The sequence below is a fragment of the Syngnathoides biaculeatus genome, chromosome 5 (assembly GCF_019802595.1).
Source record: "Syngnathoides biaculeatus isolate LvHL_M chromosome 5, ASM1980259v1, whole genome shotgun sequence".
Classification (NCBI taxonomy): Eukaryota; Metazoa; Chordata; class Actinopteri; order Syngnathiformes; family Syngnathidae; genus Syngnathoides; species Syngnathoides biaculeatus.
In genome coordinates this window covers 15,896,430-15,914,931 of record NC_084644.1, presented here as the reverse complement: position 1 = coordinate 15,914,931, position 18,502 = coordinate 15,896,430, and the positions used below count along the sequence as shown (strand labels likewise).

The window sequence follows — 18,502 nt, the reverse complement described above, 5'->3', positions numbered from 1 at the left end:
TAACTGTTATGGAGTTCGTATGATGAACGCTCATATATGTTTTGCATAGTTTTACACCGGATGGCATTCCTGACGCAACCCTCTGCATTTATCTGGGCTTGGGACTGGCCAACAGGTACCACAACAGTGTGCTGCCCAACGGGCTGCAGATATTCAAAAAGAAGAAGCAATCAAATAAACAAAGTTAGCACATGAAATACACAATTCACATACTACCTAACCGATGTTAAAGTTAAGGTCAGGTTAAGTTAAATGAAAGCAATCACAATAAACACAGTCAGCACATAAGGTATAAAAATCACATACTACCTGTGTTAAAAAAAAATAATAATATGGGCAGCACAGTGGAGCAGCTAGTAAAGCGTTGGCCTCACCGTTCTGAGGTCCCGGGTTCAATCCCGGACCCACCTGTGTGGAGTTTGCATGTTTTCCTCCTAAGTAAATATTTGAAAAAAGACGCTTTTGTTGTTAGCAGTCTGGGCTAGGCTAACTTGGGCCGAGCAGCTTCGACGTGTACGATAGGGCTCCAATTTGGGTACTAAGGTTGCACAGATGGTGGTTTTAGTCCACTGAAATCGTTGCCAGGAGCGTCCTACGTCGAGTATTCACAACATTTGGTCCAAAATAAGCAGGATTTATTGAAGTACGATTGGGTTGGTCAGAGCCTTCTGACCTCCCGGTTTGAAGACCGGACGCAGTTTTTTAACCCTTTTTGCTAATATTATACAGTTTTTTATGCAGAATTCAAATCTGAAATCCGTTATGAAGGAAACATTTTTGATTATCGGCAAAAAATGATGGCACATTGCTGGATTCGCCAGAAAAAGACAGAAACAAAGTGGAAACAGCAGAGTAGGAATGTGACATCAGAACCGGTGACAACAATGGCGAGCATTGAAATACATTGTAAAGACGATACATTTTCTGATATTTCGAGCGATGGACACTATTCTGAAGGGTCCCATGAAAACGGTGAAGAATATGAGCTTGATAAAGGGGTTAAAGGTTATCAGTTTGAGCCAGTTAGACAGCATACATGTTCGAATGCAGACAAAATAGTTGTACATGAAGAAAGTACCGAGCACGCAGGGAGCAGGATATGCCTCGTGTTGGAAACAAAGACTAGTAAGCATTTGTGAAGTTCTTGTTTGGTTTAGTTAGCCATAAATTGATAAATAGTAAAGGCTTCGATATCCTAAATGTATATCCAAAGTTTTGGGTCTTGTTTTAAAATTATGCAAATGCGGTGTATTTAGTTAATAGGCACGCGACCACCGCAATGGATCTGCCTGTGGCTGTATGAGAAACTACCTGCAGTAAAATGTGTTTACCTGTAGTGACATCAGATGTCAGCCACATGCGATTTTCAGACACGGGAAATAGGTCAAAGTTTGCAGACTTTAATCCATAAACTTTTTAAAATTTTTGGAATATTATTAATGAGAAACCCATCCCATGTGTTTTTTCACCACAAAACATGATTTTGACATATACAGCTTTTTGTAACTCCCGCCATGAAAATCCTCTGAGGGATTTGTTTTCGAGAAGAAGCAGGAAGTGATGTAAAGGTCACTGGCGCCCCCTCGTGGACTCGTTTGTTTCCATTAGTTTTACTTCCGCGAAGGTAGCTTGTTGTTCCTTCGTGTTAGCCAAAATGCCGGCTCATTGCATTGCTGGACATTGCTTGAACACTTGGGAGAATGGAATTACCCTTCATAACTTTGAAAGAGACCCTGTTCGTTGTGGAAAAATGGATTGCACGGGTGCAGAGGATGAGAGCTTCGTGGGTTCCAAATAACAGGTAGGTGTGTATACAGCTACTAAAAAAAATAATAGTTTGGGGCGGACCACATAATCTGTCTCTCTCATAACGTAACAAAAGATCCGGGGATAAAATGTGTCGATGTGCACGTCGCCCAGCTAACAATGTCTCACTGAGCCTCGTCTCGAAAGTGCTCGTCGCGTACTGCGGCGACTTTGAACATACCCCTAAAAGCAACATAGCTTGGCCCCACCCCATCAGCCAAACCAGCTGAGGCGCGGCGTTCGGTGGTCACATCTTCCGCGAAGGCTGCGCGTCGGGCTTTGCAACGGGGGCGGCTCTGAAGAATCCAGCCGGAAGCTTTACTCAGTCGAGTGCGAGCATGAAGCGCGCGGGCTCGACTGTGAACACAAAGCATCACCGCTCGGCTCTGTCATGAGCCACACCGGCCAGCTGCGATGAGCCGCGATGGCTCATCTCCGCCGCGGAAGTGGATCGGACGGCATGCTGTTTGGCCATGATGGCATATCATCTGAATATGGCTCGAAACAGTAGTGTACTATTGCCCTGAGGGCTCGAAACAATAGTGTAATATTGCCCCAGTAACTTCACTCGGTTGTGTGTTGTTCTCTTCGAAAAGACCTTCGGTGTCAGAAGGGGCGTCGGAAAAATCTGAATATCTCTGTTGTTCGGCTTCCATAGTAGCAGGCACTGTGCGTTTTCAACGGCAGTAGTGCGATGATGTTAAAGACGGAGGACGCGACTAATATGGCGACCACTTGGATGTCGAGGGACACTCAATTGCGCAACTTTGTGCATGGATGACATGCTCTCCGCTCACTTTTTTTTTTCGTATAGACATTGAAGTGAATACTGTTATATGTATTTTTCATTACAATATCTATTTTAGAATGTTTATAGGGATGTCACCCCCACTTTAAGGAGTAGTATAATTGTCTGACCTTAACCCTTTTTCACAGTCTGAAACATGATGATGACAGTTGACACCATTGCAAAAACAACTTTGTCCATCACTCCTTAGATTTTTAAAGGGGAAAGGGGAAATCCAGTGCTTTGCATGAACAGTGTATCAATGGCTCATGTAATATGTACCCTATTTTGACAATGTGATGTTAAATCCTCTCTCATTTCATAGTGTTTTGAGAAGATTTTACGTGGGCGTATGTACCGTGCCGTTCCAAATGCTGGATTACATGGGACACCATTATGCCGCGCTGATTTCTCGGATTTATCCTCATCTGATGAAGAAATAGCAGTTTCGGTTGATCGGGAAGACGACGTAATACTTCGATAAAGATTTGAACCTCTGGCTGTAATTAATGTTGAATATTTGGATGGTTCTTCGGGCGGAAGGACCCGGAGTCCGACGACTTGGAGGCCTACGTGCGACATAAGTGCGTAAACAAATGCCCCTGGGAGCTCCAGGCCAGCAGTGGCCACGAGCGAGCTTCCAGGCCGCTTTGTTAGCCCCGGACGCCGATACTAGGCTTAAACCCTTTGCCGCCACAGAAGGCGGGTCACGAGCTCCGGTGGCGGCCCGCGAGCCAAGCTTCGACATCCGGGGGAAGCCTTTAGCCGAGCTTCGATGGTGGCGGAGGCCTTTAGCCTAGCTTCGAGTTCCGGGGCTAACGAAGCGGGTGGAGGCCGTTAGCTCCGGACGCCGGACCTAGGCTAAAGGCCTCCACCACCACCGAAGCTCGGCTAAAGGCGTCGGCCACGTGAAAGCTCGGCTCGCGGCCCAACGCTGTAGCTCACTCATCAGACTCCGCGTCATTCCCGTCCGAAGAACAATGTGGGGGTGCCAGCCTGGAGCTCCCGGGGGCCTTTGTTTACACACTTATGTCGCGCGTAGGCCTCCGAGTATTCAGACTCCGCGTCATTCTGCCCGAAGAACCATCCGAATATTCAACATTAATTGCAGCCACAGGTTCAAATCTGTATGGAATTATTCCTCCGTCTTCCAAATCAACCGATACTGCTATTTCTTCGTCAGATGAGGATAAATCCAAGAAATCAGCGCTGGGCATAAAGGTGTCCCATGTAATCCAGCGTTTGGAACGGCACGGTACATGTCACATACGCCCACGTAGATCATGTGACTCCCAAAAATGGTAGTGCCCCTGAAAATTCGTCATTGTGGATGAAAATCTTCTCAAAATACTATTAAATGAGAGAGGATTTAACATCACATTGTCAGAATACGGTAGATATTACATGACATATTGATAGACTGTTCATGCAAAGCACTGGATTTCCCCTTTAATGTCCCTGTTTCTCTCCCAACCCACCCAAAAAAGGAATTGACCCTTTTCCACGTTTTTTTGATCCACAAAAACAATGAAAAGAAGAACAGCTGACCTCCTGCTATATGGGTCATCCTTGTCGCAAAGAAGGCTGATAGGCTGGAGCTGCGGGCATGATTGTAAGGACAAGCACCAGCTTGATTTGCCTGACAGCGACGACGGACACTGGCCGGTACCATTCACTAGGGAACCTAAGTACAGAGGCTGAAATTTTAGTACTTGAACAAGATTTTCCAGAGGAATGATGTTTATACCCAATGCTAAACAAGATGAAAAAATATTTTTGCATCATGCTTTATTTTGTATTGATTATTGTCGCATGTTAAAATGAAAGAACTCATGTAGATAGTGGAATATACTAAACGTATCCATTTCCACAGCTTGGCAGTAAAATGACCTGCCCCCTATGTCACTTATTTTACCATAGTTAGATTCCACCAAGAGATGGAGACTGATCAAGGTAATTGAAGTGTATTACTAACCCTTGATCCCTTTGTGACAACGAGACGTCCGATTCCCGGTCAGGTCAGGAGTCCTCAGGAGTGTCCGTACATTCGTGGGTGGCATCATATTTTGAACTGGGTGCTTGTGTTGGGTTGTGTGCGTTTTTTTAGTGTTTGTGTATTTAGAAGTTGACATTAATGGCAGATTTGCCTTTTTATGTGACCGTAGCGATCTGGTTGAAAAGGAATTATTGTGTGCATGTTCTCGGAAGCTGATGTACTGCACAGTTTTTTCTCGAGACATTTTAGGTTGTGTGTAAATGCTCTTTTCCGTATGACTACTTTTACATTTGCGTGAATATGTATTCTGAGATAAAGGTTTTTTTTGCACTTTGTTGGTGTGATCACTATGATGCTTTGACTTAACTTGAGTGTTTTGTAGACTGTGTGTTTTTTTCTCCATATTCCGAAGTCTGTGTGAGACTCTTTGTTGCTGGGGCTTTTGACTTGACTTTTGTGGTTCATGTGAAAGTGCACCTTTTGCAACATGTTTGTGTTTGCGCCCATGTACAGGTAAGTGACCATGTGTAGCACGGCGTGTGTCTCTGAATTCCCTGAGGGAGAGAAAAAGAACTTTGCGCACCAGACGTTCTTCACACCAGGGCATCCCATCACTGATGTCCTGCAGAACCAAAGACATGCATCAATGGGAGTTCTTCGACCATGGGTGTGTCAAACTCATTTTTGTCACGGACCACATTGGAGTTATGGTTTCCCTCAGATGGCCGTTATGAGTGAAATCATAAAAGTCTAACCCTATCATATTTAAACATGAACTAGTTGTGGAATGAGAAATCAAGGGTCATGGGTTTTCAACTATTATTGATGTTAGGTAACACAAAAATGATTGGAATATTTCATTATCATTTATGATATGACATGGTACAGATTTTTAATGAGAATCATGGAAGTTAACACATGATTTGCCTTCGTGGGCCACATAAAATCATGTGCCGGGCTGGATCTGGCCTCCAGTTCTTGAGTTTGACACCTGTGTTCTACCACAATTACGTACAACATAACTAGATAAGCCAAACGAGTCATATTCAGTGCTGTGGAAAAAGTATTTCCTAGCAATAGCATAGCAAAAACAACCCAAATAAATGTTAATAAAAGTTTCCAAATGGTAAGTTAGTTTATTGGGGGGGGGGGTTAAGTTTAAGGGAAAAATAAATACTTGTAACTGAAATCAAGCATATATCATAACTAGGTAGGATGAGTGTTTTGAATTACTGTGAAGGAAGTTTGACTCACTCCTCTTCACAGAATTGTTTTTACTCAATCACAAACATTTTTAAACTATGAACTTCTTGTTTAAAGTCATGCTATATAATCTTAGTTGCATTAACTATGGATTTGGCTAATCCAAGCCTTCCTTTCCTATTTTTGGAGGGTGATCATACAGCAGAGTGTAAAGTGAATTTTTGGAAATGTTGAGTTTATCCATCCATCCATTTTCTTAACCGCTTATCCTCACAAGGGTCGTGGGAGTGCTGGAGCCTATCCCAGCTGTGAACGGGCAGGAGGCAGGGTACACCCTGAACTGGTTTCCAACCAATCCCTGGGCACATAGAGACAAACACCCGCACTCACAATGAAACCTAGGGGCAATTTAGAGTGTCCAATTAAGGTTGCACGTTTTTGGGATGTGGGACGAAAACGGAGTTCCCGGAGGAAACCCACACAGGTATGGGGGAGAACAGGCAAACTCCACATAGGGAGGGGTGGGATTGAACCCGGGTCCTCAGAAATGCGAGGCCAATGCTTTCCAGCTGCGTGCTGCATTGTATTGTTTTGCTCATTTTTTTAATTAGCTTGTAGTATCACTGTACATGGTCCCTTATTGACCGAAAACTTGCACATTCTGACACCCAATAATTATTTGTCCAATATACGGCCATGCTACCCTGAGAACGGCCAATCTTGTCAGGTCTTTGAAGCTAAGCAGATTTGTCCTTGGTTAGTACTTGGATGGGAGACCGCCTGGGAATACCAGATGCTGTAAGCTTCTCTCCCCGGCTAAAAATGCAGAATAGTTGTGTCAGGAAGAGCATCTGGCGTAAAACTGTGCCAAACAAATATACGTTCATCTGAGATGACACGCTGTGGCGACCCCTAACGGGACAAGCCGAAAGGAAACAAAGAAATAGATGTAAACAGCTAATTTTCCCTCAGCAGTTCCGTGGTCTACTACTTTGTATTATACTGAGAAGTGTAGGTTTAAATTCACTTTTACTATGCTCATTTAGCTAAATAATGAAACCAAAATATGATAAACACCTATCAGTAGGATTTAAATAGTTCCACTGCAAACTACAACCACATAATTGGAATTGTGCTTAACAAATCTTGAGTGAGACATTTAAAACTGACAATTATCTCCAGGGGTGGCACAGTGGTTCAGCTGATAAAGCGTTGGCCTCACAGTTCTGAGGTCCTGGGTTCAATCCCAGACCCGCCTGTGTGGAGTTTGCATGTTCTCACCGTGCCTGCGTGGGTTTCCTCCAGGCACTCCGGTTTCCTCCCACATTCCAAAAACATGCAACATTAATTGGACACTCTTAATTGCCCCTACGTGTGAACGTGAGCGCGGCTGTTTGTCTCCATGTGCCCTGCGATCGGCTGGCAACCAGTTCAGGGTGTACCCCGCCTCCTGCCCGTTGACAGCTGGCATAGGCTCCAGCACTCCCCGCGACCCTCATGAGGATAAGTGGCGAAGAAAATGGATGGATGAATGATCTCCAGAGTTGTAGATTTTGTTATACCGTATGGGTGTACCAGACATTGGTGGTGGTGAGCATAACAGATGTGTTCTTCAACATTCAGTAACTAAGCTGAAGAATCAAGCAGCTTTGTGAAACCCATCAGGGATCTTTGAAATGAAATGAAATGTAATGGTAATTTTGAGTTCATACAAATTGACCTTTATACAGGGACAGCATTTGATTATATTAATATACCGTATACATTATGCTCACATATTTTTTTTTGATGATATTCCGTTTGGGTCTGTCTGTACTCATCTTGCAGATATGACATGCATAACAGATCCTTCTTCTGCTTTGCTTACTGGGCAGGTGTGGAAATCTTGAGACCTGACAATAGAAAAACAATTAGTCTTGCAATCTTGATTTGTTGACACAACATTTTAAAAATTACTCTCTTTCAGCTCTTTAAGTTCAAATGATTGAATTTTTGGTTTGAAAAAAAAGATATACGTATGTTATGACTTGTAGAAGATTAGATCAAGATTGTTAATTCGTGAAAATTAATTCATAAATTACAAAGACAGTCAATTAATACTAAGGATTGTTTTCAATTGAGCACATTTTTGAATACAAGTGCTATTGTCATAGTAGGTCAATACTACTTAGTTTTTAGATTTGGGTCGTTTACATAAACTTATTATTTGTGAGTTGAAATATTTCAATATAGACGTTCAAAATAATATGTCCACAGAGGGTGGGAAATGTGACATTAAATGTGTTCATCTAATTTGGACATTAATGTAAATCACGCCTACTCTTGTCCATCATTGAGCTATCCTTCAGTCATAATAAACAAATAAATAGCAAAAGATGCTTTTTTTGATGACATTGGCAATGTTCCACCACCATCGCATTCACGATAAACGACGTTAGCAAATACATGTTAATGACACCGCTCACGTAACGGATTCCATTGGACGTCTGACTACAGGCCTCATACATTCGTATGTCACAATTAATCGCTGCAATCTGTTACTTTATTACACTTGCATTACGTTACCGTAACAAGCTAAATCGAGATTCGCCGTCTGCTTTCTCGCTATATCCATGCCACAAATCGACGTGTGTAGACACTTACAAGTCCCTGTGTATGACCCCGACCAATCGGACGATAAGTATCAAACAGTGAAACAAACATGTACGACACACACTAATCTGCTGAGAGTCGTGCAACAAAGCAGGGATGAAACAATGGGCCAAACAAACCACCCACCTCCAACGGAATAACCTAGCGGCGCTACATCCCGAGCCCTGAGCCCACCTGGGTTGGTATCAGCAGCAGACAGACCCTCACGGGCATGGAATGAGACCCATGTGAGCCCGGAGCGCCGGTGGCTCGTTGGCTTGAAGGTTCCGCACCGACACAACCTAAGTGCGCGTGCAGCATCTTGCGCACGAGAAGGCCAGGCTTTTCCGGTCTCCTCCATGGGCGTGGCCTCATCTGCTTCTACGCCTTTCCATTCCTGACCGCAAGAGCCCGCTACTGAGCTGCCAAAGAACAAACACACGGTCACACCTCATGGCTGGCTACTAGCAAATACACATTACTAGGAGGCCTGCGACATGACGTCACAGGCAGGTCATTTTCGGTCTCGCGTCATGTTGGAAGACAAGCAAGCATATTGGCGGCCATAGCTCCACGCATAAGTGACCACGTTATTTTTCAAACTTGCACAAACCAACCAGCCTCCAGGTATGGTTAACTTCTGTGCTGTGGTTACCTGCTCCAACAGAGCATTGTCCGACGTAAAGAAGTCATTCTTCAGGATTCCAGCTGTGATAAAAAGGTAGGGAGAAGAAACTGAAAAACTTTCTTCTCAACGTCAAAGGGATTGGCTAGCAGCATTGTCCAGAGCAGATGTAAACACTGCTAATCTGTTCCAGTATAATTTCTACTCAGATCATTTTGTCACTGGCAAGTGTTTTTTGTCAGTTGAGTGATAAATTTAAGTAAACAGGTGACGTAGATCTGCAATTCCAGACAATGATGGGTCATGTGTATGGTGTGTTGGCAGTTCGAACAAAACATGATTTTGACGTATACAGTTTTTTGTAACTCCTGCCGTGAAAATCTTCTCGAGGGATTTGTTTTTGAGAAGAAGCAAGAAGTGACGTGAAGGACAGAGGCGCCCCAAGTGGACTCGTTTGTTTCCATTAGTTTTACCTCCGGGAAGGTAGCTCGTTGTTCCTTCGTGTTAGCCAAAATGCCAGCTCGTTGCATTGCTGGACATTGCTTGAACACTCGGGAGAATGGAATTACCCTTCATAAGTTTGAAAGAGACCCGGTTCGTCGTGAAAATGGATTGCACGGGTGCAGAGGACAAGAGCTTCGAGAGTTCCAAATAACAGGTAGGTGTGTTACAGCTACTAAAAAAATAATAGTTTGTGGCGGACCACGTAATCGGTCCCTCATATCATAACAAAAGATCCGGGTACAAAATATGTCGATGTGCGCGTCGGACGGCGTCGGGGTGCTGCGTCACTTCGCCAGCGAAGGCTGCGCTTCGGGCTCGCGGATGGCGGCGACTCTGAAGAACCCAGCCAAGAATGCCTCACTCATCTGCGTGCGTGGGATGGGCTCCAACTCTTCCCGCACCCTCGAGAGGATAAGCGGCGAAGAAAATGGATGGATGGATGAAAAAATGTATATTTCAAATGTGATTTTGAAAATATATGCAGTTCAAAGAGACGGATCCGCATGTGTGGGATGGACTCCAGCTCTCCCCGCAACATCGAGAGGATAAGCGGCGAAGAAAATGGATGGATGGATGAAAAAAATTTGTCTATTTCAAATGTTGCTGTTCATGCAAAGCACTGGATTTCCCTTTCCCCTTTAAAAATCTAAGGAGTGATGGACAAAGTTGTTTTTGCAATGGTGTCAACTGTCATCATCATGTTTCAGACTGTGAAAAAGGGTTAAGGTCAGACAATTATACTACTCCTTAAAGTGGGGGTGACATCCCTATAAACATTCTAAAATCGATATTGTAATGAAAAATACATATAACAGTATTCACTTCAATGTCTATACGAAAAAAAAAAGTGAGCGGAGAGCATGTCATCCATGCACAAAGTTGCGCAATTGAGTGTCCCTCGAGGTCCAAGTGGTCGCCATATTAGTCGCGTCCTCTGTCCTTGACGTCATCGTCACTCCCGTCATTGAAAACGCGCAGTGCCTGCTACTATGGAAGCCGAACAACAGAGCTATTCCCATTTTTCCGACGCCCCTTCTGACACCGAAGCTGTTTTCGAAATGGACAATAACACACAACCGAGTGAAGTTACCGGGGCAATATTACACTATAGTTTCGAGCCCTCAGGGCAATATTACACTATTGTTTCGAGTCATATTAAGATGTTATCCGATCACGAACAGGTGTCTTTCAACCTTATGAAGGGTAATTCCATTCTCCCGACTGTTCAAGCAATGTCCAGCAATGTAATAAGCCGGCATTTTGGCTAACACGAAGGAACAATGAGCTACCTTCCCGGAGGTAAAACTAATGGAAATAAACGAGTCCACGAAGGGGTGCCGATGTCCTTTACGTCACTTCCTGCTTCTTCTCGAAAACAAATCCCTGAGAGAATTTTCATGGCGGGAGTTACAAAAAGCTGTATACGTCAAAATCATGTTTTGTTGTGAAAAAACACATGGGATCATATTGGCTGTGGATTTTTCATTAATAATGTACCAAAAATCTTCCGTTTGATGACACTTGACCTTTAACTGTCAAGTTATAAGTTGCAAATGATCATTTAATTACTCCTGGCCTCACAAACATTACATACATTTAAATGTACATTAATTAATTGGATTTTCTAAAAAGCTGTAGTGGGAATGTCTACATTGAACTGAGAAAAGTCACAGTCTAATGAAATATAGATCATATGAAATGTAAACACTGACCTATCCACTGATTAGTTGGTATCCATTTCTGACAACAGTGCCCATATCGCAAACCCAGCCACACACAAATTGATTGTATGCATGCATGCTCTTGTCAGCTTTCAGGTCATCCATGGTATAAATACTTGGAGTGAAGATAAAATGGTTCACAATGTCAGGGTAAGTTACAGGAAAATCGTATGTCTGTTTTCCATTCCTGTTTGAGTAACTCGTAAGGGTCAACTCCATCAACCAGAGCAGGTTTCTCCTTGTAACGATTCCTTTCGACAGCTGGCTAGGTGTCAACATGTTTACACTTGACAGAAGGGCCTACCATGCCTTCCTAGATCATGGAGATGAAATTCCAAGGGAAGAAAAAGTGACGAAACTATATAAAAACTGACTACACATACAGCACTCAAACTTCCCGGGGGTTTGTTTGTCGGCGGAAAATTAATGCGCATGCTCGGCAGTGACGTCAGTCGCAGCCCTCTATAGAAACTGCATGGTTTTTAGGATTTAGAAGAATGTTTTGGCTACAAATGAATAGTGAGAGCCAGGCTGAAACCAACTGCAGTCACAATGATTTTTTCCCTTGGACAATCATCCCTTTTGACTAGGACACTGGCCTCCTTGTTACAAAAGCGGTGCAGGATGAAAGCAAATAATTATAGTGTTGATTGTGATTATGTACTTTGCAGTACAAATTGAAACCATTTGGAGCTACAATTTAAACCAAACTGGAGCCATGTATATGTTTCATGTTGGCCGCTCATGACTGTGGGCTTTCAAACAGCCGCGGACTGTCTTGATTCACATTTGTTTTGAAGTCATATCTAAATCCCTATGGTTTAATATGACGTTGGTCTACACCTTCCAGCTATAACCGTTTCACCTCTTGTGCAAAAGACTATGTTGTGATTTTTTGCCCATTCTGACGTGTGGATATTTGTGAGTTTGCACACTGATGTTGGATGACCAGTCCTGGGTCACTGTTCATTCAAAATAATCCAAAGGTGTTCCATTGGATTGAGGGCAGGACTCTAATCCATACCCAATTTTTTCATCCGTTGTTTATGACCATTGCTTTGTGCACTGGTGCCCAGAGATGTTGAAGCAGAAGGGGGTAATCCCCAAATTGTTTGATAACACAATGAATGTCTTGGACACCCCCAACTTTGTGGGAACAGTTGGGAGATGACCCCTTCCTAGTCCAACATGACTGTGGTGTGTCTTGGGGAGATGTTTGAATTGTTTGGGCATCGTAGTTGTTTATGGCGGCCACTTAGTCATTGTGTCGTGTCTTTGCAACTGGATCCAAAGTTCCTCTATAATGTGTCAATTTATTGGACCTTATTAGGCCTTATCTCAGCACATCATAGGAGAATGGACAATTTATGACAGCTCATAATAGAGAAAAAAATGAGAGAAAAAAAACACAGGTCAGTCTACATATTAGTATTTCTATTTCAAGGCAAATTTACCCTGGTCTGGACCTCCAAAAAATGGTGGACAAATATTGATATGGTGGAGCAGCTGTAGACCCTTGGACTCAGAATTCTGAGGACTGGGGTTCAGATCCCGGCCCTACCTGTTTTGGAGTTTTCATGTTCTCACTGTGCCTACATGGATTTACTCCGGACAGTCCAGTTTCCTCCCACATCCCAAAAACATGCATTCATTGGAGACTCTAACTTGCCCCCAAGGTGTGATTGTGAGTGCTGTTGTCTGTCTCAATGTGCCCTGAGAATGGCTGGCAACCAGTTCAGGGTGTACCCCGCCTCCTGCCCAATGATAGCTGTGATAGGTTCAAGCACTCCGCGACCCTCGTGAGGATAAGGGGCTCAGAAAATGGATGGATAGATGGATGGTTGCTAGGTTTATTAAAGACTAAATTGTCTGTGATTGTGAGTGTGACTTTTTTTGTTTTTTTATGTGCCTTAGTGGCACGGTTGTACAACTGGAAAGCTTTGGCCTCACAGTTCTGAGGTCCTGGGTTTGATCCCGGCACTCCCTGTGTGGAGTTTGCATGTTCTCCCCGTGCATGCGTGGGTTTTCTTCGGGCACTCTGATTTCCTCCCACATCCCAAAAACATGCAACATTAATTGGACACTCTAAATTACCCCTAGGTGTGATTATGGGTGTGGTTGTTTGTCTCTACGTGCCCTGCGATTGGCTGGCAACCAGTTCAGGGTCTACCCTGCCTCCTGCCCATTGACAGCTAGGATAGGCTCCAGCACTCCCACAACCCTTGTGAGGATAAGCAACAAAAAAATGAAATGATGGATAAATGTGCCTTGCAATTGGGTGGCAACCATTTCAGAGTGACTACTAGTGCCTGGAGAAAACCCACCTAGGCATGGGGAGAACACACTTATTCCACACAGACAGGGCTAGGATTTGAACTCGGTCCTCAGAACTGTGAGTCCAAGGCTCTACAGCTGCTCCACTGTTCCACCGTTATTATTACTATTATTAAATTAAAAAGACCATTTTGGCTCCACGATACCCGCCCTCAGGCCAATCAGGGGAGCGCAGGTGTGCTGATGAAGCTGCCAGATTAGACGACAGTGTGCTCGCTGCTGGTTGTGGCTTCAATCCCCACTATCCGGCCGCCCTCTTTTAATTCTAGTCATGTTGGCGTTTTCGTGGGTCATATGGATGTTTTATTGCAGTCCAGCAGTGGGTGGTCCGGTTTAGTACTTGATGTGGTCAGACGGGGTCAATACTGTTGTCAGAGACGAAACCGCTGCCGAGCGCTTTACGTTCTACCACCTACCAGTGTTCTGGCACACATCACAACACTTGGTGGCCAAAGAGTTGCTTCGGCCCGCTCCTCGCCTTGGGTTGGTTCCCTCCGAACTGACTGCGCTGTTGTTTCCACAGACCACGCAGTACCAGAGCACGCCACAGTGTCCACAGATACAGCCTGTGGAAGTTTGGTGCGGCTCCAATGAAATAGTTGTGCGTGTGGACCGCTTTCAGTTGAGCGCGTGGCCACATCCAGCTCTGTACAGCCTGGGCTCGTGTCAACCCACCAGTGTGACCTCCCACTTCTTGTTTTTCCACTACCCGCTAACCAAATGTGCTTCTGCATCTCAGGTAAACTCACACAAGAAGGGACTCTTCGTGTATTTTCATTGTCTATTTTGTATAATGGTGATGTATTGTTCATGACATAATTTGACGGGTTTTTTTCCCGTTTTTTTTTTTCGTTTTTAATGACAAAATTGTTTCACTACGGCCGCAGTGACCATATTGACAGATGTTGGCTTCGGAGCCCCTGACATGACGTGAAAAAAGATGCTAGCTTGTACTCACGAGAGAGTTCCAGTGAGCACACTAAGTAATTGTTAGTGTGCATAAAGTAGTTACTGCTTGTGCACGAAGAAGCTGTGGCTCCGTACATCAGTAATGGCCAGCCCTTTCTTCACTGCGGACTGGTTTAGAGTAGGCTTTTTTTTTTTTTTTTTTACCCCCCCACAGACCGGCCGTCAAGGTGTGGCATATATATATATATATATATAATATATATATATATATTTTTTTTTTTTTTTTTTTTTTTTACTGCAGCCTCTCAGAAAAGTTCGCTGCAAATGTCCTTTGTTGGAGGCAAAAATCAGTTCTTCCCCAATAGTAAAAGACTTCTTTGGTTGAGCAATCCAATCTGCGACCAGGAATGATGCTTTTAGACCAGATATATTTGTTGAAGTTGTGGCCTTCAATAACTAACCTAACCCTAACAATAACCACCTAACCCTAGATTACTTCATATTCCTGTTTTCTTCTTTCAAAATATTCGAGGGGCTTTTCTTTTGATGCTGGGTGTTTTCTCTCCATGTGGCAGTGCAGTTTTGATGGTTTCAGGGCTTCATTAGCAAGTCCGTCACTGCATATCAGTGTGTGGGCATGTGAATCACCTGTTCCGATTAACCCACAACACTAGTAGGAATCCTAGTATTTTATTTTCAATGCAAAATTTGTAAGCTTTATTTTTGCAAAATGTGACTCCTCTATTGTCTCATTCTCTTACCCTTTCCAAAGAAACTCTCCAATGAACTCTGTTAATGGTTCATTAGATAGTATTCACGTGACGTCACAGAACTTAGCCAATCAAGCAAAGCAAGCAACAAGCACTTGCAGCTCAGTGAGCAAGCAAAATAAGCATAGCTCACACACTTATATACAGTAGAAAAGAAAATAGTTGTCGTCTTTCCTTTTGGCTTGATCCCGTGAGGGGTTTCTACAGCGTTTCAGCTTTTTCCATGTAAGCCTGTCTCCTGCATCTTCTTCTCTAACACCAATAACCCTCCTGTCTTTCCTCACAACATCCATCCACCTCTTTGGTCTTCCTCTCGCTCTTTTGCCTGGCAGCTCCATCCTCAGCCTCCTTCTACCAATATACTCACTCTCTCGCCTCTGGACATGTCCAAATCATCGAAGTCTGCTCTCTCAAACCTTGTTTCCAAAACATTCATCTTTGGCTGTCCCTCTAATGAACTCCAATCCTATCCAGCTCACTCCAAGAGAGAACATCAACATCTTCATTTCTCCCACCTCCAGCTCTAATTCCTGTTGTTTCTCCAGTGCCACCGTCTCTAATGCATACATCATGGCTGGCCTCACCACTGTTTCATAAACTTTGGCCTTCATCCTACTAGAAACTCTTCTCCCACATAACACACTAGACACCTTCCGCATTTCTAATCCTATCCAACCTGCTCACTCCGAGCGAGAACATCAACATCTTCATTTCTGCTTCCTCCAATTCTGCTTCCTGTCGTTTCTTCAGTGTCTCTAATCCGTACATCATGGCCGGCCTCACCACTGTTTTGTAAACTTTGCCCTTCGTCCTAGCAGAGACTCTTCTGTCACATAACAGACCAGACACCTTCCGCCAACTGTTCCAACCTGCTTGGACCCGTTTCTTCACTTCCTTACCACACTCCACCTTAAATTCTTCCGTCACACCTACGGCACACCTCACCGCTGTTCTGCTGCCATCATACAGGTCCTGTACTATTCTAATATATTTCACCGCCACACCAGACTTGCGCATGCAGTACCACAGTTCCTCTCTTGGTACTCTGTCATAGGCTTTCTCTAGATCCACAAAGACACAATGTAGCTCCTTCTGACCTTCTCTGTACTTTTCCACTCGCATCCTCAAGGCAAATAATGCATCTGTGGTACTCTTTCTAGGCATGAAACCATACTGTTGCTCGCAGATACTTTCTGTCCTGAGTCTAGCCTTCACTACTCTTTTCCATAACTTCATTGTGTGGGTCATACACTTTATTCCTCTACAGTTCCCCAGCTCTGCACATGATCTTTGTTCTTAAAAACCGGAACTAGAACACTTTACCTCCTTCAGGCATCTTTTTGCCCGCTAGTATTCTGTTGAATAAGTTGGTCAGAAACTCCACAGCCACCTCTTCAAATTGCTTCCATACATCCGCAGGTATGTCATCAGGACCAACTGCTTTTCATTTTCATCCTCTTTAGTGCCGTTCTAACTTCCCCCTTACTAATCTTTACCACTTCCTGGTCCTTCACACTTGCGTCTTGAACTCTTCCTTCACTCTTATTTTCTTCATTCATCAAGTTCTCTTAAGTATTCTTTCCATCTATTTACCACACTACAGGCACCAGTCAACACATTTTCATCTCTATCCTTTAATCACGCTTCCCTGCTGCACATCCTTCCCATTTCTATCCCTCTGGCCAACCTGTAGAGATCCTCTTCTCCTTCTTTCATGTCCAACCTGGTGTACATGTCATCATTTGCCACTGGTTTAACCTTCGCCACTTCTACCTTTGCCCTACGTTGCATCTCAATGTATTCCTTTCACCTCTCCTCAGTCCTGTCTCACTTCCTCTCTAACATCTCTTCTTGTATAACTTTCTGTATTTTAGCGTTCCATCACCAAGTCTCCTTCTCCCTTTTCCTACCAGAAGAGACACCAAGTACTTTCGTGCCTGTTTCTCTGATCACCTTGGCTGTAGTAGTCCAGTCTTCCAGGAGCTCCTCCTGTCTCACCTCTTTCTGAAAGGTTGCACAACATTCTTCCTTTCTCAGCTTCCACCACATGGTTCTCTTCTCTACCTTAGTCTGTAACCTCCTTCACATTACATCATCTACACAAAATATAATCCACCTGCATGCTTCTACCTCCGCTCTTGTAAGTCACTCTACGTTCCTGACTCTTCTGGGGGGAAAAAAAGTGTTCACTACTGCCAATGCCATCCTTTTTGCAAAGTCGACCACCATCTGCCCCTCAAAGTTCCTTTGCTGAATGCCGTACTTACCCATCAGTTCTTCATCGCCTCTGTTTCCTTCACCAGCATGTCCATTACAATCTGCATCAATCACAACTCTCTCTCTGGTTGTACCATTAAGAGTTTCATTTGACTCTTTCAGGTGCTTGCCAGTGGTCAGTTGGTGTATTCTTATGCTCTTTATTATAGTCCACCACTACAAGGCTACATCATTCGTGCACTACCATTTACACTCCCAATCCACTGCTACTACAAAAGGTAATTTTTGTCACACGCTCTTTAAAATGGTGTGCATGGAAAACTGTGGCGAATCATAACCAGTACTGGACAATGACATAAAGCATGAGCTATTTCTTCTTTGATGAATTTTAAAAAGGAATCGCCTCCATTATGTGCAGTTTCAGTCTTGTGTGCACGCGTGTGCGTATTTTTAATGAATGTCCTTTTGTTTTAGGTTTCATTACTCTTACAAAGTTGGCTATGCACCTCAGGTTCAGCACAGAACCTTCAAAAAGAGTCTCGGAACCAAACTCAGCTTCAGCCTCAATGTCTGCAATGGTAAAGCGGGAGCTGGTTCACAAAATACTCCAATGATACTAAATTATGCTATCTAGTAAAGTAGACGCTACACTCCTATCCCTCCCTTCTCTGTATGTCAACCCAATTGGTTAGGAAACACAGACAACCAATGCCAAATCTTGGTTCTATTTAAGGGGATTTTTTTTTTTTTGCTTTGCTTCATTCACTAAAGTGCTTGATCATGTAGGGGGTTCATCTGAGTCCAGGACCTGCCCCACAAAAAGTCCCTTGAGATAATGTTGGCGGTGCTGCAAAATGTATGAAACATTTTAGTGTTTTCCATCACTCACAGAATTAGGTAACCTTGCAAAATCTTTTGGATGCCAACTTTTTTTTTTTTTTTTTAATCGAAAAGGTGTGCCATTGCAAACCTTTTACTGTCACTGTTAACACATTTCTA

At 43.7% G+C, this 18,502-nt stretch overlaps 2 protein-coding genes across 15 annotated transcripts in view; one reads left to right on the top strand and one right to left on the bottom strand.

The window, feature by feature from the left end:
* The window catches only part of LOC133501483 (protein Jumonji-like), a 91,108-nt gene that overhangs the window by 26,598 nt on the left and 46,008 nt on the right, over nucleotides 1-18,502 (bottom strand). For 6 of the 8 annotated variants that reach the window (XR_009795194.1, XR_009795195.1, XR_009795193.1 and 3 more), the window contains 4 exons: nucleotides 8,619-8,845; nucleotides 7,568-7,684; nucleotides 4,569-5,211; nucleotides 4,142-4,277 (listed from right to left, as the gene is read on the bottom strand). Coding sequence is in view for 5 of the 8 variants with exons in the window: in XM_061821281.1 (XP_061677265.1) it covers nucleotides 4,142-4,277; nucleotides 4,569-5,211; nucleotides 7,568-7,684; nucleotides 8,619-8,798 (1,076 nt within the window). In the remaining 3 variants the exon portion in view is untranslated. Of the gene's footprint in view, nucleotides 1-4,141; nucleotides 4,278-4,568; nucleotides 5,212-7,567; nucleotides 7,685-8,570; nucleotides 8,846-18,502 lie in introns of all 8 variants that reach the window. The other 2 variants (XM_061821280.1, XM_061821282.1) reach the window with 2 other exon arrangements.
* zp3d.1 (zona pellucida glycoprotein 3d tandem duplicate 1) overlaps nucleotides 8,854-18,502 on the top strand; it is a 41,880-nt gene continuing 32,231 nt past the window's right edge. For 5 of the 7 annotated variants that reach the window (XM_061821293.1, XM_061821290.1, XM_061821295.1 and 2 more), the window contains exons 1-3: nucleotides 12,133-14,346; nucleotides 17,666-17,781; nucleotides 17,978-18,081. In XM_061821293.1, coding sequence (XP_061677277.1) covers nucleotides 13,951-14,346; nucleotides 17,666-17,781; nucleotides 17,978-18,081 — 616 coding nt within the window. In that variant the 5' untranslated portion in view covers nucleotides 12,133-13,950. Of the gene's footprint in view, nucleotides 9,145-9,192; nucleotides 9,361-11,362; nucleotides 11,424-12,132; nucleotides 14,347-17,665; nucleotides 17,782-17,977; nucleotides 18,082-18,502 lie in introns of those variants that run through there. The other 2 variants (XM_061821291.1, XM_061821294.1) reach the window with 2 other exon arrangements.